Raw genomic sequence first — 25,176 nt, forward strand, 5'->3', positions numbered from 1 at the left:
AATCTAGTGGGATACTCAGCACAAACTTTTACCCAGAAGTGTATGAGAAAGTACCTGCTACTCAACTGCAAACAGTTACTTTTGTCAATGGTAAATTAAAAAGATTGTTACATTTTTTTAAAAACTGTGTCATATATGGTAGAACACTTATAATTATGAAAAACAGTCTCTCTGATCTATCTTCACATAAGCTTTACATTCATGGGTATCTCATTTATAGTGTAACTCCAGATACCTGCATAAAATATCTGTATTTAGCAAAGCACTAAAAATTTAATTCAAATGCTAAGGACCAGAGTGCAAGTTGGTACTTAGTGACCTTAAGTTGCATATCAGTGTACTTAAGGGTGACCTTAAGATGTGCCCTAATGTTTTCAAAATTAATGCATGTTCTCTGTTCATGTCAGCAAGAAGTATCCCCTCTTTTTTGTAGGCTGGCTATATATTTATTTTGAATGCTGTAACCTTCAAATGTTCATTGAAGAGTGACCCATAATGTTTGTAAACAGGACACCCACAGAACTGAGAAAATATAGTTTGTTACATATTTATTCACGAGTCAATTCAACTGAAAGTCCACGACTGGGGACTAGCTAATGAAGTCGAAGCAGATAAAAGGTATGAAGCTGGCCCAAAGAGATCTGTTACATACCTTGATATTAAAGTCATGTTTCAACAGGCAATAATTACCGTGGCCCCATAAATGCACACGGGCACAGCACAAAGTAAATAACAACACCATTTGTTAGCATTAGCAATTTTTTATTTTCCTTTTTTTGTTGCATAGGAAATGCAGTACTTGCTTCCAGTAATTGTATTGTAATGTGAGAAGGTGGTAGCACTAATGGTTGAATACAAGAGTTAAACTAATCCACACCAGCTCAAAAAACCTGCAGAGATTTAGTTGAATAAGAATGGATGCCCACAGTGATTCTCAACCAATTACAATTCTTTTTCACAGAACACAGTAAAACTAAAATGGTAACTATGAGAGTCAATACAAGTATACGAGAGGTACAAGGGGCTCAACTCAAAACCATGAAGACAACGTGGTATTAACACGGGTACTAAGTGATTTTCCAGAAGATCTTTCACACATCCATTAGAAGTGTTTTGTCCAGCAAACTGAAAATTACAATGAGGAACTTGAGTGGACAAGGGTCAGAGGAGCTAGGCGAATGCTTAACTGTGGGAAGAAACCCAATACAGGTGCAGAATGGGGATTTCCCATTGATTGTATGTCCACAGCAATTTGGTAAACCTTCCCTGTATGGTATCAGTAATCACTATTTTCTCTGCATTTCTACGGAAGTAACAAAACAGTGGTAAAGGATGAGAGTTTAGAGCTGAGAAATTGTCCACCTACCATATAACTCTAAAGTGAACCATTCACCTTATTTGCCTTTCTTCTTTCTAAAAAAAAATGGCTAATTTGTAGAAAGGAGGAGGAGAGGGGAGATTTGAGTAAAGAACATTGTTTTGTTCACTCACTAGCAAAAGTATAGACTAAGTGGAAAACAGTCTTCCTTAAAATCCGTTGTAAAAAGTACAAAAGTTTCCATTGTATGTGAGTGTTTTCCTTTATGAATGGTCTCTGTGGAAATCAGAGGTAGCACACCTAGCATATTTTGCTATGGAACAGACTAATTCCATTTGTAATCGAGGAACATCGCACATAATGGCCAGAGTGCAGTATAGGGCTGTCCCCTCCTCTACATTCCCCTTTCCTTTTAAAATTCTTGTGTATTTCAGGTGCTGGATATGACAGTCTGTCCCCTGCCGTGGCCCCTTTTTCTGATTGATTCTGCACCCTGTTATGGGGTATGTAGCCCTCAGGGGGCATAAAAGGCAGGTGGGTGCTTATGTACAGGGAAGAGGGTCTTGCTGAAGCATATACTTGGAAAGAAAGTGTTCTTAGATTTGGATGAGAAAAGTACACCAAAATCCCGTGTTAATAGCAAATGGTCTTTTATGAATTGGGCCGAAAGTTTGTACAGAGTTTTGTTTGAAGGAAAAATATTGAAACTAAATAGCCACATAAGATTTTTCTTTTTTTTTCTTTTCTTTCTCTCTCTCTCTTTTTTTTTTTAAGGATTTTTCCTTTTATATGAGGAGGTCTGATGTGAAAAAGGGTCAAGCATGGGTACCTGGTTAAACACTGCCCATTAAGAAAGTGCTTTCAACATCAGCTAAGTCTCAGTTATGGGTTTGAGAACTATCCTTTAAATTTAAACTTTATACATATGTTCTCTTGGAATTCTTATGGTAGCTTTTGAGACAAACATCTTACCAGGCACGGATTTCTGGTCTCAATACCCATGCCTGCCCTCTAGGAAAAAGAAAAAAAACCCAACACAAGTAATACTGAATTTAAGTAAATGTATACCTCCAAAATACTGAAAACACCCCAAATCAAGAAAAGACAGAATTTGCGTTCTCAGTGAAATATCTTTAAACCTATCTGACAAGAACCAAGTCAGAAAAAAAGACTAACATAACTTTGAGTAATATTCATACAGCTCACTAAGCATTATGGAATAGCATGCATTAATATTGTACGGTTATTTTACATCACCTATATCAGAAGGTTCTGACAGACAGCGAAGGCTACCGGTGTAGAAAAATCTTACTTCAGAAGAGCAATATAATACAGATTTCACAGGCACTACATTTTAATATATCAGGTATTATGCTGGTTTTCTTATAATTCTTTCTGTCCTAAAGCTGGCATTATAACAATGACCAAAAAGGCAAGGATTTAAGTAAACGGAAAGTAGATACCAAAGTTGATATATTCTTTTTTTTTTTTTCAGATAGATTAGTGCATAGTTTTCATGCAGATAAACACTGCTATGCATTTACATTGTTGGAAAGCAGAGTGAATTGAGCCCAAGTTGTCACATTTTTGTAAATCATTTTGCCAGCCTGTAATAGCACCATGTAATGGATTTGCATTAAACATTAAATTGATTTCAGAATTGGTGACACAGTATTCACTACAGTTAAGTGCTATGGAATAGCTTCAATGTTACCTGCTATATATCAAAGCAATTTTCATCCCACTGCTTTTTTATTGGAAAAAATAAAAGGAAAATGTACTCGATACTAATTAGACTATTGCACAGCCTTGGACTTGCTGATGGCATAGCCGGGTTTACTGTCAAACAGTAATACATGCATTGACTTCAAGACAAAATTGGCATTGCAAGACTGATTTGATGAAAATCCTGCCTAGCAGGCAGCGTTCACTTCATGAGACTTTCCTCCAACAGATCTCATGAGATTTGTTTGTTTAGTTTTTAGGTGCCATTGAAGCTCTCCTTACATTATCATGCCGGTTGTGTTTTTAATTTTGTTCGATGGAGGCCTTCTAAAAAAAAAAAAAAAAAGATATTTCCAGAGACACAATGCAAAGTACAATATTAACTGACATTCTTTAAAAAAGAAATCACCACAAGGAAAAAAAAAACTGTTTTAGGCTATGTATCTGGGTTTTTTTGTATTTTTTTGTACAGTAAATATTTTATAACACTGTTACTACAAAGCTGCAAAATATATGGAACAAAAAGAAATAGTGAAAGAAAAACAAAGTTAGAGGGATTTTGCATATTCCTGTGGGCTGACTGAATACTGTGGAGTTGAGGAAAGTTTGTGTTTCCTTTACCCTTCAACCTCAAGAGAGGAGGGATGAGGGGGGAATAAAGAGCGGAGACAAAGTATTCCATGGCTGCCTAACTTTAGCCCGTACGTTTTATGATAAAGGACGAGGAATAAAGAATGGCATTGCTGGGGTGCGCAGCACAACAAAAGCAAGTGCCCTAGTTCAAAAAGAGAGGAATGAACTGGTGGAGTAAATTCATGAGAAGCAATTTTTAAATCTTTAAATTTGGGGATGGAGTGGGGGAGGAAGGAGTTGAGTATGGGTCCGTATTTGTGTCTGACAAAATTTCCAAAGACGGGATGGAGAGGGAATAAAAGTTGTTTGCATTATTTTTTAACAAACTAATAAAACAATTTAAAAGGGGAAGGAAATGTAATCGGATTCTGAATTAGGGACCAACACTGTCCGCCTGAATCTTGCATGTTTTCTTTATTGTAGGCTGCACACCCCGAGCAGCTGTCTTGCTCAGAACTCCAGTCTTTGCTTTACTTTGAGGAATAAAAAACTGTTTGTTCTCCATACCTGAACAGAACTGAACTGCTGTGTTTTCTGCATGGTAATAAGGTGAACAGAAATTTAATTTAGTGTGTTTAATACTTTACAACCACTGTTGATTAACACCCTTGACCGCCTACCTAATGTTTTAAAGCCTTTAAAACATTTTCTTCTGCAATTCTGATCAGAATTCCCTAACTTTAGCGTCATCAAACTTAATGCGACAAAATACCTTCAAAAATACAGCATACCTGTACTGTCCATTTACAATGGTTCTTCAGTAGCCTATACTTCTCAAGCATAGGAATATGCTATACCATTGAGAGAAGAAAAATAACTGTATTTAAATACATACAAAACGGAAACAGGAAAGTTTTTAACTTAAATCCAGTTCCCAAAGGGAAAAAAAAGCAATTCTATGAACGCTGCCTTTATAACGAACAATCAGAAATTCCACTAAGCTAATTTGACAGAAATTTGTCCTCATTTAAACAACATTACAAAAGTCCTGCATTATAAAATAGGGTAGAATAAATCAGTGTAATCAATAAAACTATACAACATACAAATTACATATCTTCTGAGTGGGCAGTTTAATTCTCTCTCTTTGCAGCCATGACTACAACATGCTCACTAAAAACAACTAACTGCCCAAACTATTGCTTAAGTTTGTTTTGTTTAAAAAAGGGTGCAATTTTATTGTATATACAACCAATTTACTGGTAATACCTTGGCTTATAGCAAGGTTCTGACAAAATGTTTGTCTAGGCTTTTTTCCCTTCACTGTGAAGCACTGAAAGCTGCTATTTTTTTAATTTTATTATTATTTTTTTTTAGTGCACATATGTCTTAATAAAGTAATGCCCAGCTAAGTGCTATAGGGAAGGCAAAGGATGCTGGCTAGAGGATGTGATACCATATACTAACAATCACACAATACAACAGAGCAAAATGACTACTCAACCACTTATCAGACACATATGAAAATCCAAAACATTTTATTTTTTTCCTTAAATAGAGAATAACCAGTAAACAATTTTCAGAACTTGGAAGTTTAAAAACGTGCATATAAAAATGGGCATTATATACTTTTGTTGAATGTGGCTTGATTGCAGTCTGCTAATAAAAATGGGTGTGGGATCTGAAGAAAAAGGAAGTTTTTTTTTTTTTTTTTTTTTAAGGCTTGCTTGTGAAAGGAACAATTGTAAAACAAAAATTGCTTGAAGCAGGGTTCAGCTTAGTGCTTCACAGTTTGACTGCTTCTCTAAGAAGAGCCCTTCCTGCATGTGCATTCAAAATCACATAAGTACAAAGACAAACACCTAAAACACACTGCGTCAAGTGCAGCACCAACTTTGGTCAAATAAAAAAAAATTAAAAGAAAAATTAATAATTGCTAAGCTTTTCTACATGATATAAGCAGGTATTGCATATTTTCATATATCTGGGAAAAACAAAACAAAAGGAAGACTCCAAATAAAATGTAAAATGCAGCAACATCCAAAAATACTGATAATCTAGCATCTACAGATCTCAGAATAGCACTGCCACTGACCATACAGGACAATAAACACTACTCCTATCTGCGGAACAACTAACATTCTATTTAATTCTAGATGTTGAAACTGACAATGGCTGACATAAAAGTCACATTTACAAAAAGTGTCTCCAAATGCTTGACTAGGGAAAAACCCCTTTCAATATAGGAACATGTGCAACAATTCCACAAATAATCGCTATCCAGGGCAAGGCACATTGATATGGAATTTTTTGTTTTTGTTTTTTTTTTGTTTCGTGCAAATTAAGAAAAAAAAAACATTGTTTCAGGGAAAAGATGAGGAGCAAAGTGTCTTCCCAAGAATTTCAGTTACTTGATTGTATAGGACAGTAGTAGAAACCCTTCTGAAGGGCCGTACAAACATAGTTTAAAGGCAAGTGCCTGGAATAGGGATTACAATATTGTGTCTTAATGCACTCTACTTTACCCTACATTAACTATATAAAAATTAGTTACTAACACTAGAACATGCAGAGACTTTCTCTGATTAGCTGGACTTGCCAACCAGAACGTATATATATGTATAGTATAGGAAACCTTCTTAAAGTCACATGTGAAGCAAAGGGATGCTCCGCTGTCTGATAGGAAAAATCACTTGCACTCTTTTTTTTTTCTTTTTTTTTCTTTTTTTTTTGTACATAAGATACAGGACGTTTGGGGTCCAAACTTTTTTTTTTTTTCAGCAAGTGCCCTTGCTTTGAACTGGCGTAAGTTGTCACATCAGCATTCGTTTCTGTATTGTTTTCTTTGTAGTCCAGAAAAAGTACCAGTTCAGGGACACAAAGGTGTTTTAATTTCTGGACCGTTCTATATGATTCCCAAGGTGTCTGAGAACTGATAAACCCTATATTGCCGGAAAGACGTAAAATTTGTCAGAATTGGCATAATCCATTATAGTGACTTTTAGCTTATAAAATTAACAGATATTATGATTTAATTTTAGTTATGTGCTTTGATAACAGAAAATGATTAATTAGCATTTAATGTAGTTAACATATTGTGGTAAAAGCACCATTAGATTTTTTTTTTAATTTTCCTTCAGTTTTAAAGGGATACAAGTTTAACAATAAAAAACATAAAAAGCAAAAATAGCTCCCCTTTTTCTTGCAAGGCTGTTTTTTACCCCAATACTTTAGAGTCCTGGGGTGGAAGGACTTGGAAAACAAAAATAGAATTTTCAACAATCTCTATCTTACAAAGATATTTAGCTATCCAATGAAATTGCACTTTACTCAATTCAAAATTCGATTGTTTTGATTCCTGTCAGTTTCTGTCAAAACAGACCAACTTCCCCATTTCTGCATGAATTTTTGTGTAATTGTTGAAAATTGTTGAAAAAATGTTATGTAAGTGCAGCATTTCAAACTTTTTTCTTTTTTTTCTTTTTTTTCTTTTTTTAGTGAATAGTAGTAGTTTGTTTTAAATCACTCTGCAACTTGAGTGGAAAAAAACCTGTTGACAATGCTCATTTTTTTCATGTTATGTATCTAACTGTATCTGACTGTAAAAAAAAAAAAAAAAACAACAAAACAAAAAACTGCATTTTTTCCCGATCTGTTACAGAAAAACATGCCCTATGTCTGTCCTGTACGTTTATATATTGCAGAATTCAGCTACTACAAAAGTTACAGTTTAAGTGTGTTTCATGATTTCTCAAGAAGTCTCACACCTGCATGGGAAAAAAAAAATCAATGAAAATGCTGTAAAACAGTTAGGCTCCATATGGAAAGTGTGTTACAACAGCGAGTCAGTAAGCAGCAGCAGAGGCTAGTTCTACCCAGTGTCACCTAATACTTACACTACCAATGAAACACTTCAAAAATTACAAAGCCCAACCATTTCCAGCACCATATGAGAAATCACAACTGTCCCGAAGGTGTCTAAACAAAAATCTCAAAAAAGTTATGGCCTTTGCCATTGACCATAACATTTGCCATTTCCATGTACTAGTTGTTTGCTGTCGATATCTGTTCATCTCTCCTTCCACTGACGTGAAGTAACTGCACTGTGTTGCTGCTGCTTCCATGTTACAGAGTTGGGAAGGAGTCAGGTGGTCTGTCCGGTGGGAGACGGGAAGCTGTGACTTTTATCCCAGGTACCAGGACTGCAAAACAGAGAGAAAACCTTTCAGCTGATTGTAATTATAGATGTTTTGGAAGGAGCTGCAAATAGCACTGCAATCTTCGAATTCAAAACAGAGGGAAAGAGTTTGAGGACTTGACACACTGAGCTATTTGCACAGATTCGTTACCACTCATTTACACTAGTGTTAGTCAAGAGTAGCTACGCTCAAGTCAATGTAGCGTTATTTTCACTGGGGTAAATGGGTATAAGTGAGATCAGAACAGGGCTGATGGATTCACACCAGTGTAAAACAGATACGAGTAAGATCAGTATCAGATCCTGGGATTCTAAACTGAATGTGGATTTGAATTTGACTATGATGTACTGCTCTCTAGGGAATTAAAATAACAAGCAGTAACTATAGTTTAAGGTAAAAGAGTATAATGAGAAAGGCTCAGGTATGAGAGACTTGTTGCTGAAACTCATTTTATATAAGCTCCTGTCATATCATATTAGGTGCATAGTTGAACACATACATACTGATGACAAGTTTTACCAACTATTTCCTCCATTTCTTTTCAGCATGTCATGTGATTTATAGTACATCCACCACAATATTATGTATTAATATTTATAGAGGCCCCTAAGGCAAGATCCATGCTGGACTTCAAGATTATATGTTCTTGCCATGGTGGTAGGCTCTACAGAAGCTGATAAAATAAAAAATATGATATGAGAAATGTTGTCAGGAATCCAGTTCCCAATTCACTTCATTAGCTAACTCTTCCTTCATTCCCCTTTCTGAGCACAGACATACCATCCCCATATCTATTTCAACTATTGCATGCAAATTTTGTGTTCGTACTCAAACAGGCTGTAATTAAATGAAATAGTTTCCATACGCAAAGCTTATAAACAGAAAAAAATTCTTCCAGGGTTTATGTAGCCACTGCTCATTATTTTATTTTAACAGCAGTGCCAAATCCTGCTCTCCTTATTGATTAAACAGTCCCATTGATTTTGATAGGGTTACGCGCACAGAAAGGCAAGCAAGAATTGGTCCCCGGATGGTATCATAACGATCACAATTTTCAAGGTATTCTGAACTTTACGTGTATGTTTTACAATCATAATACAGATGTTATAGCTTTCAGAATGGTCTGAATGGACAAGGATGAGCTTTGTGAAAGTGTATAGCCGGGAGCAAAAGGGTTAAAATTCAGACTTGGTCATTCAAATAGGTAAAAATCCTTTTACTGCAGAGGTCCAGTTGGCTACCATCATGGTTTGCCTGATCACCTGGATAAACAGCTAAATGATAGTTATATACATTGGAGTAAGATTTACTGGCCTCACAAGCAGACTTATTTAAAAAGCAGATTTTTAAAAAATACACTTCCTGTGCGTGCGTTATTGTTAACCGCTTGCTTTAAAGAACTCAGGAAGGCAAATCGCTCTGGCAAATACACATCAACACCTTCCACTAATTCAAAAAAGTAGTAATTGTGCAATATGTCCAGACCTCTGCTAAACTGGCATCATGATTAGACCTTCCTAGTCTTTGGACATCTCATTTTTAATAGATTGGATTTGGATTATTGGGATGCTAAAGTGGTCTGGAGTTTTAATTACTGAAGTGTAAGGAAACCAGTTTGAAACTCCTAATCTTCCTTCAGTGCAGTTAAATGCAGTATTTCTTTTAATGATTCTTAGTGCATATTTTGGACAGCAGGGGGTGCACTTTTCTATACCACATTTCTCCCTGCTACTCACTGCATTACTAAAATATTCTGCAGTGCTTCTGCACTCCTCTTAAAAAGCAAAAAAGTTTCTTCACACATCTTACTATTCAGTGTGTGCCTTGCAGACAAGGTTACCCCAGAGCAGCTCTGTAATCCTTCACTGAAATAGGCTTTATTGATTGCTCTGGTCTATTGTTCCCTTTTCAAGTCCCCCAAGTTCAAGTTCATCCTGGTGTTACATCATGTCTGGTTGCTAGGAGCAACCAGACAGACCCAGACGTGACTATCATTAGCAAGAAACACTCTGCTCTCCTCCCACCAACCTTCCAGTGGCTCTGACGTAGCAGGCCCACTGCAAACACATTGAAGTATTTATTCTGCCTAATTTATGACCTACACAGCAAGAGAGACCCCCACTCCAAAAACTAACACTGTTGTATATTTAATTAATCTGTCTTTCTCTGGCACTTGGGAAAGTTAGACAAAGGTCTAATTATTGAGTTTCACTCCCCACACTTTTCTTTTGGGGCTGAATATTTGCATGGGAAAAGGAACTACAAGACTCAGTTTGGCTTCCCCCCCCCCCCCAAAACACCTTTTTTTTTTCTCCACTGCCCTATTGACATTTCATGAAATACTTTAGCTGCTTAAGGGAATTAGAAAAAAAAATCTGATGTGAATGTAACTCCTTCGGAGTTGGTATTCTGTAACACAAATCAACTCATGACATGTTTAAATTTAAATGCTAACCACACACTCTGAGAGTTACTTTAAAGGTTAGTTTTTAATCAATAGAAGTTGCTGACTCTGGAGTTTTTAGCTGCGCAGTGCAGCTCTTGTGCCTTTGTCTAGCGTTAGGCTTTCAAACTTTTTTTTTTTTCTTGAGATGATTTTACCAACGATTTGCAGACACAGAGTGCTATTGTGCTCCTGACTAGCAACATGTCAATAAAGGAGTAGAGTTACCATGCACTGGGGTGTCAATATGACTCCTGCAGACACAGTTCAATCTTAATACCAACGGAAAACTTAATTAACCCTTTCAGAATTGAACTGAAACATATTTTTGTAAACTTGTGTCCAGTGACGTCGTTATCCAAATGACCTTCGCATAAAAGCTGATTTTAAGAGTAAGAAATTCAAATGACAAACATCTGCACGGCACTGGGTAGTTTTGCAACCATTCTTTGATGAAATATTTTATATGCTGAGACAGCAGAATAGCAAGATTGAAACAGTGCATTTTCTCATCAGATCCCGCATTGCTCTCAAGATACCATTTTGATTTATATTTTACAGCAGAAATACACATTCCTAATTATCCTGTTTTTCCTAGACAATTTTTTAATATTAAGAACCCATGTCCCCCAGACCTTACATATGAGTTTAAATCTTCTTGGATTATATTTGAAGAGTTTGATTATCCTTTTGACTCACCTAGGAAACTTCCACTGCAAAGGAGGAGCAGACCTCAACATATAAAATGAAAAATGTGTATGAAGCACATAACAAAATATTCAGCTCTGAGATCTGTGATTTGCAGAGTTCTTTGAATGATTAAATGGCGTAGTGAAACAAGCAAACCCAAATCTATACGTATGATATTTTTTGCTATTGCTCCCCAACATAATTTAAGCTTGACTATGCTTTCTGGCTACCACCTACATTTTATCCTTCTTTCATGTCCTGCAATCTAACCTACTGCATCCAGTTGGGGAACAAAAGTATTTCTTTTCTTAATTTTACATCTCCATTTAAATTGCATGCACTATCACAACCCAATGCAGGATGAAGTTATCTTTGTGCATTTTACCAGAAAAGCAAACGTTTAGCTTTGATCCATATTTTCTTTTTAAACCGTACTGCAGTGGGGAGTTTAGAGTTAAATGAATCCACTGGACCAAAAGGTCCTAGCTAAGTAAAATTACCGCTATATAGTCAACAGTATTACTACAGTTCTGTATTGACCTACAGAGTATCTCACTGTCCTATTCTAGTGTTCAAGGTGAAACATCAAAAAGAATTCTGCAGTCCAGTACAAGATCTTAGCTTTCCTTTCTCCAGTCAAATGAAGAAGTAATCTCATCAGGTTGAAAAGTGCTGACTAAGGATTTAATAAAGTGCCTGCAGATGTGTGTCATCTCTAAGGTATTCAACTCATGTAATGCAAAACAGTTCCACACCGAATGTGCGTATAAAATTCCATTTAACCATTGCGGAGCTCTATTTTACTGTTCTCGGAGGAGTATTATCACACTTTCCCCCCCTAATTTACAGCACCATGAAAGTTGAAGCTTTACACTGCCAGTATCTTAGAATCCTCACACTAGTAAGGTTTTATGAACCATAAACAATATCTACTTGACTGAATCCTAAACAGGAAAACTGAAATAGCAATTATGTTTCTTTCATAGTGCCAGTCTATTTGTTTTTTATGCTATTCTGAAGATAGCACAGGCACAGACACAAAACCTTAAGCAACGTTTGGCACTTGTGTCCTTTGTACTGGAAAGAACAACTAGGAAACACACACTGGAAACTGGCACATTTACAAAAGAAAAGCAGACAGCCCTTCACCGATTTCACTAACACTTTTGCCTGGGTCAGAAATACAGAATCAGGCCCAACGTTTATTAAAATCTCCCCAAAACAGCCTTCCTGTGTGATTTATTTTATCTTGGCCCTGAAACATAATCATAAGCATTTTCTGCATGTTTTAAAACAAAACAAAACAAACAAAAACTTGTTAGAATTACTTCTACCTGAACATTTCCTGAAATAACAATGAGGCCGTTCACTTAAAGCAAAAAGTGGAGGTTGTAAAGCAGCAGTATCTGTTTTTCAAATTAAAAAGTTAAACAAAAGTCCTTGAGGGCAAAGTTTAACACTGCGGAAGGAGGTGGTTAATGTGGAATCCAGAACTGGGTGTGACAGTTGGCTTACTTCTCTAGGCTATGTAGGTTATTTGAGGACATTCACACATTTAAATCTCTCACTAACTCCACACACAGGAGATTTTTCTTCGCATAATCCATTTACGTCTAAGGCTTTGTCCACACTAGACCCATTTTTAAAAATTCCCACTGGTGCTGCTCCACTGGTGGTAGCGACCGTTGAGTGTTGGTGTAAGCGAGCATCAATATTTTAACTAACGTGATGTCATTCCTGCTGTTGCTACCACTGGAAGAGCTCTGCTGGTGGGAATGTGTGAGGGGAAAAAAGTCTAGCCTAAATGAAAACAATAGCCATATAACTTGTCCCCCAAATGGGGAAGCTGTTTGGGTAGCAGTACTGAATCTTAGCCAAAAATGTTAAACGGCAGGGCCGCTAGGGGGGGGGGGGGAAGTGGGGCAATTTGCCCCAGGCCCCACAGGGGCCCCCATGAGAATACAGTATTCTATAACATTGCAACTTTTTTTTATGTAAGGGGCCCCCAAAATTGCTTTGCCCCAGGCCTCCTGAATCCTCTGGGTGGCCCTGGTTAAACAGTTGTGAAAATTCATCACAGTGCACTAGTTCTAGTGATTTTCTGGCATTGACTTAAAGCTTCCAGTAACACGCTCATTTGCAGGAGGACATTTCAAACGAACAGGGCCAAAATCAGACGTTCTATGAAACTTCAAAGGTGAACAACATTCCACGTAAGCCGCTGAAACTCTATTGAAGTTAATGGGGATGCACCTGCTTTTCACCAGGCCTGGATTTGGCCCACTGGTTTCAATAGGGTTTCACCAGGCATGAGGAGACCCACTGTGTCTAAACTGACAGGTGAATATTAAAGACATTCTGAGGTCATTCTGAGGTCCATGGCAGTTATTTTTCTTAGTGCTGGGATTAATTATTCAGTGATTAAATTTTCCAAAACAAAATACCGAAAGGGACAGAAACAGCAAGTTGGTCATCCCCAAAGGGAAATAAAACAGAGTGAATCTTCTGGTTGTCCAAAGTCTAAGTACAGTATAGGCCACCCGCCAGTATGAGCATGTTTGCACAGCCTCAAAAAGATAAAAATCCTCCCTGGAGGGGCATAAGTCTCTAGGCGAGGTGTACAGTAGCTCTGTATCCAATAACTTTTGTGAGAATGCCAATTGTGGCAAACTGTATTGAATTATGTGCAATAATTTTGTAATATGGACTTCTGGCTGCTGACTACTAAAAATGCATAGGAGTCCATACCACTACTATCTTGGGACTTCAGTTAAGAGTTCAACTTACTTCAGTTAAGAGTTCTTCTTGGTTCAAACCTCAGGTTGGAAATAACTAGTGCTTTTACCCCTTAAAGTCACCCTAGCCCCTCCAAAACCTTTTACAAACATACTAATGCAGTAACTGTTGCTGTTGTTCCAGACATCTGAACATTTCAGTGGGTGTCCCAGCTGGCCCCAGATGTTTCTTAAGCATAAAGCAATGTTCTGAGCTGTAGACCCCCTGCCTTCAGAACCTGAAGAACAGAGGATTAAAGGTTGACTGAACTGTAACATTCACATTTAGTCTGAATATAATACAGTAAAATTTATCAATGGCAAACGTTTGAAATGTAATCCAGCCAGCAGACCAGGCACTCTGAATATGATGTATAAATTATGTATGGTAACTTAAGATCTAAATTAGATCTAGGAGAAGAAAACTTTCCCCATTCCCTGACTCTAACTAAAAGAAAGTGATCGCACAATAAATCCATTTGTATTTTATTTTAGTTTTATGTTTGCTTTTCAAGGCAAGGGCTGTTTTATTTTATTTTGGTAACATTTTGTGAAAGAGAGAGGTTTGAATTTTTTACCTCGTTTCTAAAAAGTTAAGAGAATGAGCCCTTTTGTTTATTACTAAGTTGACTTTGAAATAGGCAAAGTAGGTCTTCTACACTTCACGGCAAACAGTGAAAGCGGGCCATGGCTAAACCGCAAACCAGTTTATACGGGGGGTAAAAAGGAAGAAGAAGAAGGAGAAGAAGAAAAAAGTAGTCAAGCAAATGAGAGAGAAAGAGAGAAAGAAACAATCCCATTTTGGTTTTTGTTAGCGGGCGGCTAACTACATAGATCAGAGACTTTTCAAAAAATAAAAACCCCCACTGTACACAAAGCACAGGAAAATGTAAGGAAAAAAGGAAAAAACTAAAAGCAGCTTAGAATGTGTTAACTCTGCCATTCTGTCAGCTTAAAGAGTATTTTATGCTTGATCAACAGCTCTCTTTTATTATGCTTTTCTTTCATTCATTCAAGACATCAAAGAATTGAACCACCAGTGTACCTGATCTGCTAGAAGAACTTGTAAGGGTGTTCTAAAGAAACGGGGGTAGTGGGAGCCAGACACCCCTGCGGACAAGGCAGTTCAAAGAGAATATTCCAACAATGATTACATTTTGTAAATCTTTTTACGAAAGACAGCTTACTTCCTGCTTTTTCATGAAAAATAGGTTCTATCCATTAAAGTGAGCCCACAGTATGAAAATTACTTGAGATCTGAGGTACAGCAAGGGGATTAAGGCGAGCTGAGATCTTTCAGAGACTTCCAATGGGTTCTCTAATATTTTTTGCTACCATAAAGTTTTCTGATTGGAATACAAACAGTCTTGCTGGTGGCGGCAGTGCAGCTAAGACATTTGAACAAACTTTCAACACATTATAAAAAATGATTTTGTAGTATTCCAAACAGTCCAGGCTAAAGTCATCTCAAATCTGCCAGACATCCCTAATCTAAAATACAGCACACAAAGCCAAGCCAGCTGTTTACTTTTCAAAGGCTGTGGTGGTTTCTGCATTGATAAACCTCAGACACATGGAAGGGGATTCTAGCCAGGCCACACTGCATTGCCCTGTCATCTTTACATATAGTCATAGAACAAAAAAGGTTATTAAAGCAAACACTGAAGTATCTTGCACCAAAAGATCCTCTATGTGGATATTTCCTGCATTATTGCCAAAAAGAAGCAGTTTTTTCATCCATCCAATTCAAACTTTCATTAAAAACACTGATTTGACGACTAAAAATGGTTTGGTTGTACTCAGAGATGACCACAGCATGACCCAGCAGACAAATATAGCCTGCAAGGTTCTACAAAGTGGCCTGCAGCTGCCCTCATCTTTAATATAATTTGGTCCATTAATAATAGTTCAAGTAAACAACACTCCACTTGAACTGAACAGAAACACTGCATGCTGGGTCCTGTAGATGGTGTCAACTGCACCTTTGTGTTAAACATGCCAGCAACCCTGGACTCCCCGAGTTACACTTCTGTATCTTCTGTTGCAAGGAAAACCAGAAATCCAAAACACTAATTTTAGCAAAGAAGTGAATACATAATTAAAAAAACATTTTGGATTAAAATGTAAATGTTTTTTTAAATTCTATCAGCTTTACCAGTTATCTATAAATTTCCACAAGGCTTATTCTACCACAGGTACAGTTGCAATTTATCAAAGGAGAATAGTAGTTTAACATTTATTTAATTAAATACTACCTATTTCCTTCCCCTTTTGCTATAAAGGATATATCTAGATTTAGATCTACCCATATTCATATAGAACAAACTCACAAAGGAGCACTATATATATATTGTGATTACGAAAAACAATATGATATGATTTTATAACATTTCAATAGGAACAATTCCTGGTTTTAAGACCATTATGAGCTTATCAGCTTCTTAATCAAAATATCTTTGATTTTCCCCCTTAAAATTTCTAAACACCCTCTTACACATTATACTAGGGATGTTCTGTAATTTTCTTCCAATTTGATGCAACAGGAATATATTTCCAAGTCACTTTGCAGTCTATCCAAAATTAAATATGCAGGAAAGTTTAGGATAGAAATCTGTTTCTCACTGGCCCCTCTCTCCCCTTCCCCACACCCGTTAGTGCTGGTACCATACTAGCAGCAACATGGTTTCCTGTTATACAGCGCTATGCTTTCTGTCCAGTTCTACGGGAACACATTTGCAAGTTCAAGTTCAGGTTTAAACTAAATAAAACGCTTCTCAGGAGTCTATAGCCAGCCCTCATTTACATGTGATCTCTCTGAACCTCTCCTGCGTTAGCTCGCTCTGTTTCCAGGGCCCACCGAAGGAATGTTTTACAGTTAGAGCCTGCAGTGCTTTCTCAGGCATTTTAGACCCAGAGGCCCAAGTTTCAAGCTGCAGTATTAAAAGTTTCCACAGAACTGCTGCAGAGAGAGAGAAGGAGGGAGGGAAAGAAGGAGAACAATATCTTCTTAATTATCTCTAGATAGATCTACAGTTAAAGTATTACTTTTTAAAGGGACATAATTTATTCTGGAGGTCCAGTATTATAACAGCCAGCATGTACTTTCACCACACTGTAACCCTCTCTGTTCTTCATTGTACTCCCTGCTCTTGTTGTTTTTTTGCAAAATTCTTTGTTACCAAGCCCCCTATACTGTACTCACAGTTTTATTCAATTTAAGCCAGCCCCTGCCGTCCTGAGACATGCAAAGCTCCCATTGAAATCTGAGGAGTTTTGCCTATATCAGGACTACAGGAACAAAGTCCTTAAAATCCAAGATTTATCTAAACTTCTTTACTTTTATTGCTTTAGACAATTAGAGGAAAACACACACACACAAAAACCCAGTCAGGGCCTCCCAAGTTATATTTGTGGCTTGGCAGCTTAGAAACACACACACACATACACACACGATTTGCCTCTGGAACTCTCACTCCTCAGTTCAGTGCCAACTGGGAGCAATGATGGAGAATGAGATTATATTACTGAGCCAGGGAGAATGTGCAGAGTCCGGAGGTGGGGTGCGGAGGGAGAGACAGAGGTGTTTGAGGGGGCTGGCTCTCTGTCTGCCTGCAAGTTGCTACAAAGACTCAGCCTTTTGGCTCTGACAGTACTTAGGAGAAAGGCTAGTTATTGCCAATCTTCTCGAGAACAGGGAGAGAGTGTCATGGAAGAAACAATCCAAGAGCTGTATCTGAGGGGAAAAAAAACGTGTAGTGTAAACTGGAAGGGAGGGTAAACCCCCTGCATCCGTATTAAAACCAGCACACAACTCAAACCCCTCTGAAAACCCTCTCTGGGACTGAATGTTCCAGGTGTGTGTGTGTGGTGTGCATGTGATGAGAGGATAGGTCGGGGGTGTTTATGTCTGATGATTGGACTCCATAATTTTAGAATATTTTTATATTGCAGTAGCATCCCAAGACGCTGATCAGGATCAGGGCCGGCTCCAGGCATCAGCGCAGTAAGCAGGTGCTTGGGGCGGCCAACGGAGAGGGGCGGCACGTCTGGCTCTTCGGCGGTGGGTCCCTCAGTCCCTCTAGGAGGGAAGGACCTGCCGCCGAATTGCTGCCAAAGAATGAAGCGGCGGCAGCTCCGATCGAGCCTTTTTTTTTTTTTTGCTGCTTGGGGTGTCAAAAACGCTGGAGCCGGCCCTGATCAGGATCAGGGCCTCGTTGTGCGAGGTGCTGTACAAACACATAGAAAGACATGGCATGTGCCCTGAGGAGCTTACAATCTCCTGGTTATATCACCTAGCTATGTGCACAACCAGAATGTTAAAAAAGTATTGGGGTATTTTTTGCCCTGGATCTAGGAATTACTGATTTCTTGTAGGCATCACAGCAGATGTGGGTCATGAGGAGGGATCTGAAGGAGGAGAGGGCTTGCAGACTACTTTAAAGAAGGAGCTCCATGTGTAAGAGTAACACAGATGAGAACACGAAGATGGTTGTAGGAAAAGCAAACAAATGAGCAGTCATCGCTGAGAGCAAAGGAGGCATGAACGTCACAATAAGAGACAAAGCAGATAAATACGGAAGAAGAGAGTTGTGAAGGGTTTTGAAAATAAGGATACAAAGTTTGAACTTGATGCAGTAGGAAAAGGGAAACTAGTGGATGGACTCAAAGAGGGGTGGCTGTGACAGGCAGGTCAGACAATCTTAGCTGTTTCATTTTATAAGGACTGGCAGAAGGACAATATGGGTATCAGGGCATCCAGGGGAAGGAGGTTAAGTAATCAAGACATGAGATAACCACTGTAGAAGTGTGTACAGAAAGAAAAGGTCGGGTATTAGAAATGTTAATGAGAGAAAAGCACCAGGGTTTTGACATGATGTGGGTGTACTGGGCAAGGGAGAGGGAGGAGACAAAGATGACCATAAAGGTCTGAGCAACAGAGAGGACGGTGACGTTGTCAATAGTAATAAAGAATGTTTAGTTTTCTCCAGACTAAACAAACCCAATTTTTTCAGTCTTTCCTCATAGGTCATGTTTTCTAGATCTTTAATCATTTTTGTTGCTTTACTCTGGACTGTCTCCAATTTATCCACATCTGTCCTGAAATGTGGTGCCCAGAACTGGACACAGTACTTCAGTTGAAGCCTTATCAGTGTGAAGTAGAGCAGAAGAATTACTTCTCATGTCTTGCTTACAACACTCCTGATAATACAGCCCAGAATGATGTTTGCTTTTTTTTGCAATAGTGTTACACTGTTGACTCATACTTAGCTTGTTAGTCATTATAACCCCCAGATCCCTTACCACAGCACTCCTTCCTAGGCCGTCATTTCCCATTTTGTATGTGTGCAACTGATTGTTCCTTCCTAAATGGAGTACTTTGCATTTGGTCTTATTGAATTTCATCCTATTTACTTCAGACCATTTCTCCAGTCCAGATCATTTTGAATTTTAACCCTATCCTCCAAAGCACATGCAACCCCTGCCAGCTTGGTATTGTCCGCAAACTTTATAAGTGCACACTCTATGCCATTATCTAAATCATTGATGACGATATTGAACAGAACCAGCCCCAAAACCAATCTCTGAAGGACCCCACTTGATATGCCCTTCCAGCTTGACTGTGAACCATTGATAACTATTCTTGAGGAACAGTTTTCTAACTATTTATGCACCTACCTTATAGTAGCTCTATCAGGGCTATATTTACCTAGTTTTTTTATGAGGTTATGCAAAATAGTATCAAAAGCCTTACTAAAGTCAAGATATACCCCATCTACTGCTTCCCCTCATCCACAAGGCTTGTTACCTTGTCAAAGAAAATTATTAGGCTGTTTTGACATGATTTGTTCTTGACAAATCCATGTTGACTATTATTTGTCACCTTATCTTCTAGTTGTTTTCACACTGCTTGATTTTTGCTCCATTATCTTACAGGTACAAAAGTTAAGTTGACTGGTTTGTAATTCCCCGAGTTGTCCTTATTTCCTTTTTTATAGATTGGCACTATATTTGGCCTCTTTCGGTCCTCTGGAATCTCTCCTGCCTTCCATGAGTTTTCAAAGATAATCACTAATGGCTCAGATATCTCCTCAGTAAGCTCCTTGAGTATTCAAGGATGCATTTCATCAGGCCCTGCCAACTAAAAGACATCTAACTTATCTAAGTAATTTTTAACTTGTTCTTTCCAAATTTTAGCCTTAGATCCTACCTCATTTTCACTGGTGTTCACTATGTTAGATATCTAACCTTTTTGGTGAAAATTGTAACAAAAAATTCATTTAACACTTCTGACATGCCCACATTTTCTGTTATTGTCTTTCCCCCCTCATTGAGCAGTGGGCCTACCCTGTCCTTGGTCTTCCTTTTGCTTCTAATATATTTGTAGAATGTTTTCTTGTTACCCTTTATGTCTCAAGTTAGTTTCATCTCATTTTGTGCCGTGGCCTTTCTAATTTTGTCCCTACATGCTTATGGTTTGTTTATATTCATCCTTCATAATTTGACCTAGTTTCCACTTTTTGTAGGATTCTTTTTTGAGTTTCAAATTTATAATGTTACTGTATTATAAAAGTGTATCAAATGAGATTTTATGAAAGCCTAGGACACACCGGTGATTAAGATCATTGTGAAATATATGTATTGACATTATATAAGGAATTATGAATACTCTTTGATGCTGTGATTTACAGACTGTGACCGAACAAAGGGAGAATTAGATTTTACCCAGGCAGGAGGGAAGATAGCTCTCCACCTGTCTCCAATGAAATTACACAAGGTATGACCCAAAACAATAGAAGTCCCAGTTACATAGAAATCAGGCGGGGACTGGGAAGACCACAGGGAGGGAAGAACAGCATAAGGTCATCCTGCCTTTTGAAGTAAGGCCATCGTTGGGGTTCATCACTAAACAGACACAAGGCAACAGAGCTCTTGCAAGCTGAGAAAGATGGGTCCTTCAACCAAGGGAGGGACTGAAGTCTCTGGGGATTGAATATAGGTGAGAAATCTGCTTAGGCAAAGATCTTTCACCTTAGGAAAACAAAAGAACCCAGCACTTTTTACTTCTGTGGAAGGTCCTGACTGAGGGAAGGTCAGACATGGCAGTAAGAAGGAAGACTGGCAAAAAAAACCATTTTGAACAAAGCCTGTTATCTTGCTAGATTAAGTTTTAGACTTTTAAGTGCATATTTTTACTTTTATTTGCTTGTAAGCATCTTGATTTTTATTTCTTTTACTTGGCATCACTTCGCCTATTTCTTACTGTTAATAAATTTGTTTTATTTTTACTATAAACCAATTCAGTGCCATGCTTGCAGGGAAGGGTGTACTTATCACAATTAAGTTAATAAGCTGTAATGTGTTTGGGTCTCTTTAACGGCGCAAACAAACTTTATTATTTCTCTGAGTGGTCCAGGAGAGGGATGGACACTTCAGGAAAGACTTTTGGGGGAGTTTCGGGACAGGAGTGTGTTGGAGTCACCCTGCAGGTAGTAACCAAGACTGGTGGAAGCCAGAAGGCTGCCACTGGGCTATAGGAAGGCTGCTGGAGTCAAAGTTGCTGATCCAGTAATGTAGGGCTCCCAGGCACTCGAGGTCTGACATGAACGCTTATCTGCTGGCGGTCGCTGTCCAGGCTGAGACACAGCAGCAGAGCATTTAAGGCACCCAGGGTTTCAGGGCAGACAGTGACACAACCACTCACTGGTCTGGATTCCATCCCAGAACTCGACAACTGTATCCCGCTAAACTGAACCAACTACTCTGAGAAAAGTTCAAGGCCATGCACAATACCTCGGTTTAATTCCTGGGATCAGTGTTTTGCTCCCTGGGTCTGCTGAAACAGCCTTAGAGGATGGACCAAGGAACAGCTCATATTACACTGCAGAGACCATCTGGCCCAGCTAGACATGGCCAAATAAAGTCCAATGCAGCTCTCGTTGGCCAACAAAGGTCACAATGATACAGGATCTTGGTGACTGAGATGAGGAAAAGAAACTATATTGAGGACTAAGGAGTAGGAAGTCTTCTATTAAAGAATATGAAAGACGTTCAGTACATCACCAGTCTCTGAATGAAGAAATACTGTATTAGATATGGCTGACTAACGGGGTTAGAGTTTTGGCCCATGAAAAGTGATTCTCAAACATATTATGATGTGCCAATAAAACTAGTGGTAGATTTCAAGTCATTAAAAGTCAAAATATGAGAGTTTCCTGATTCATTATCATAGTTTCATAATATTTGTGTATATAGCAGGGGAAATGGATTAATACTAATTATCAAGTTTAGTAATAACTAATTAAACGATCTCAATTTACTTAATACTGTCAGAGGAAACAGACAAAATTACCACTGTAAATGCTGAACTTTAAATCAAAGGTTCCGCTTTGCTGTTTTATGAATCACTGTATGTGCTGCTCTACAATGAAAAGACACTTTTTAACAGTAGCACCCTTGTACTCAATAACCAAGCTCCTCAGTTGTATTTGGAATCTTAGCTCCTTATTTTAAATATTTACTGCATTTACACCTTACAGTTCTGAAAAAGCCAACAGTGCTGTGGGAGAATGAACTGGATCCTAGCCTGGCTCATGCAATATCAACACAATTGTTAATATAGTTCCAACTGGAGACAATGGCATGACACAGGTGGCACAAAGTGCAGAACTTTAAGGTAGTGGAGCTGCAGAGGTATAAGTGAGAAAATTTGGTCTGCAGAAGCTTAATTTTTTTGGAGGAACCAGAAAGAACGTAGCTTGATTTACAGACCCCAGGTTGAGCTTACAAGTCTGGTAAGTTAGAATAAAACATCTCTGTACTTATAAACTGAATACATTTTCTCTGGGATCACTCAGGGATAATAAATATGGAGCCACATGATGCAATTTTTACAGAGACACTTTTCACAGTAAAGCTGCACTCTCAGTCTTTTCCTGCAAAGAAAATGGGAATTTTAACCTTTGTCTTAACTTCTCTGTGAAAGGCGAAAGTTATCCAGTCTGCGTCACACAATCATTCATAAGCAGAATATAATCATAGATTTTAAAAAAAAATCAAGGAATATTGTATAGCAGTTATCTAAACTAACTCCTACAGATGCATCTATTCCAGCTCCCACTACCATTGACTTCAATGAAGGAAAGACGGCCCGATAGCTTAGATTTATACAGCAACCTTTAACCCAAAAGACCACAAAGTGCTTTATATAAATTTTAAAAAACCATCGGCCAAATTAGCATGCAAATAAAGACAAAAAAAATATTGTGCGTACAAACTGGATACATTAGCACCTAACTATGCACTGCCTCTTATGTATGACATTCCTCTCTTCTGTCTTATTACAATGTTGTAGCTAAATCGAAGTACAGAATAATATACGTAAATTTGTATACAGGGGCTGCATTTCACTGATGGATGAAGTGATTTCCATTTATTATATGTAATGAACGTGTGCTCTTAAAACATTTGGTCACATCCATTAGCATGTGCAAACAGTGGTATTTGTACACAGTGTCAGAGCTTGTTCATGAAAATGAATATACCTGAAGATTTTGCATTTATAGTTTTACATGGATTGTGGAAATTTGGATATTAATAATATTCATATTACATATTATAAAGTTAAGGTTACAAAATGTTTTTGGTTATAGCCCCTTTATTTCTCATGATCAGAATTTTTCCCCAAATTCACCTTTTTGGGGGTAAATTTTTAAACTGTCCAAGAGTTCTCTCTGCACAATAGGGAATTTTTGGGGAAAGTTTGAGGAAAATCCTTTCAGCTGATTCTGAGTTAGGCGAGAGTGAAATAAAGGCATTTTTGTTATTTCAAAAACAAATTAACTACACTTTTTTTTTAAACTGACTACATCAAAACCAGCTGAAGTTTGAAAGCTGAAACCTAACAAAGTTTGAGTAGTCCACCCCAAGTATCACCTAGTTGTGACTTAACTAGTTGATTTAACCTAGTTATGACTATTTGAAAAATGCATGCTGAATATGTGTATTACAAAATGTCTTTAAGTTTGCAGGCATCACTTTCAGACATGAACACAGAACATGCATAAAACACGTTTGGTGGTCCCAGCAACTGCCTCCTCCTCTTCCTTTACCCTCTTTACATTAACGTGGAATAATCTGGCTCTCTTGTCAGTGAAGTACAGGGATTTGGGGGATGAGAAATTTACTGCCTTACCAAGGTGCCTCTTCTCTGGCTTATGTTTATAAAATATATACTAACGTATTGTTTTGGTCCATTCCTGTAGAATGCTACCTTGGTTGTTAAGGGCAGAGAATCTACCTGTAGAGGTGTCTACCTCAGTTCTTGGCCTCTCTGTTGAGACCACTAACAAAAGATGTCAGTTGCAGTAGTGATGGTTTTTGTGACGTTAACACATGTCCATTGAGAACTAGGCAGAGACCATGGCCTTTAATTTTTGAACTTTACTGTATTGTATAGTGTGGTCCTAATCCTTGACTGTAGAATATTTAGTGAGGAGTCGCTAATATATATATATATATATATAGCAGATGGCAAAAATGTTAATGCTCCAGTAAAAGGAAAAGCCATGTAAGTGCTGACCTTTTCCATCCAGGTCATACGTGTCACCTATTTGGTTTTGTCAGATTGTGTGGAATTTATAGAGCACATATAGGTATCAAATGTGAAAGCTGAACTACCATAAAATGTCTTTCAAAGGCAGTCATTTCCAAAACCCCTTGTAAAAAATCAGTAGGTGTCTTTTTAATGACATTATATGCACACGTTCTGTATATAGACTTTAAAGGCCTCCATTAGCCCTCTTTGTAAATCCCAATCACTTATTAAACAGCAGATCTTAAACCACTACTACTAGCAAAATGTATTTTACAGAAATCAGGCTAGGCATATAAATTGTTACCATTACATAGTTACAGTGACTTCTTGCCAAGGTTTTAGAATATTCTGAAATCTCCTCACTTCTTTCTTCTCTTGTGTACTCCTCTCTGCCTGACTCCCAAATCAAAAATATTGATAGCATATTGTCAATCAGGGAAATGTGATTTAGTAGTACCCTAAAGCAGTCATGAAATAAGAGAAGGAAGAGAAAACTTGCTCAAGTCCACACCACTGGTGTGAGATCAGTGTTTTCCATAATATGCTTGCAGTCATGTAGCACCCTAACTGTCACAATTAATAATGTAGGAGCTGATTAACTTAAGTAAAGTGCTCTCTGCTAGGTAAACACATAAAGATCTATAGGGCAAAAAAAGGAAAGAAACAACAAAACATTTTTTTTAATGTGGACACGTGCTTGCTTTCTATTCTGCTCTTGTAACAATTACTGTACTAGCCACTCTGACAGAGTCAATAAATCGATGTGGGACCTGATGCAGCAGTCAGGCAGACTAATCCAATGCACCGTTATCTGCAATGGGGGCTGGGGGGCAGGGGGTGGGCAGGAAATCAGCTAAGAC

General features: G+C 38.0%; 1 protein-coding gene across 5 annotated transcripts in view; it reads right to left on the reverse strand.

Annotated features, from left to right (window-relative positions):
• Positions 1-745: 745 nt before the first annotated feature.
• The window catches only part of NFIA (nuclear factor I A), a 308,432-nt gene continuing 284,001 nt past the window's right edge, over positions 746-25,176 (reverse strand). For all 5 annotated transcript variants that reach the window (XM_034779865.1, XM_034779867.1, XM_034779866.1 and 2 more), the window contains one exon: positions 746-7,818. In XM_034779865.1, coding sequence (XP_034635756.1) covers positions 7,801-7,818 — 18 coding nt within the window. In that variant the 3' untranslated portion in view covers positions 746-7,800. The remainder of the gene's footprint in view (positions 7,819-25,176) is intronic.

The sequence above is a fragment of the Trachemys scripta genome, chromosome 8 (assembly GCF_013100865.1).
Source record: "Trachemys scripta elegans isolate TJP31775 chromosome 8, CAS_Tse_1.0, whole genome shotgun sequence".
NCBI lineage: Eukaryota > Metazoa > Chordata > Testudines > Emydidae > Trachemys > Trachemys scripta.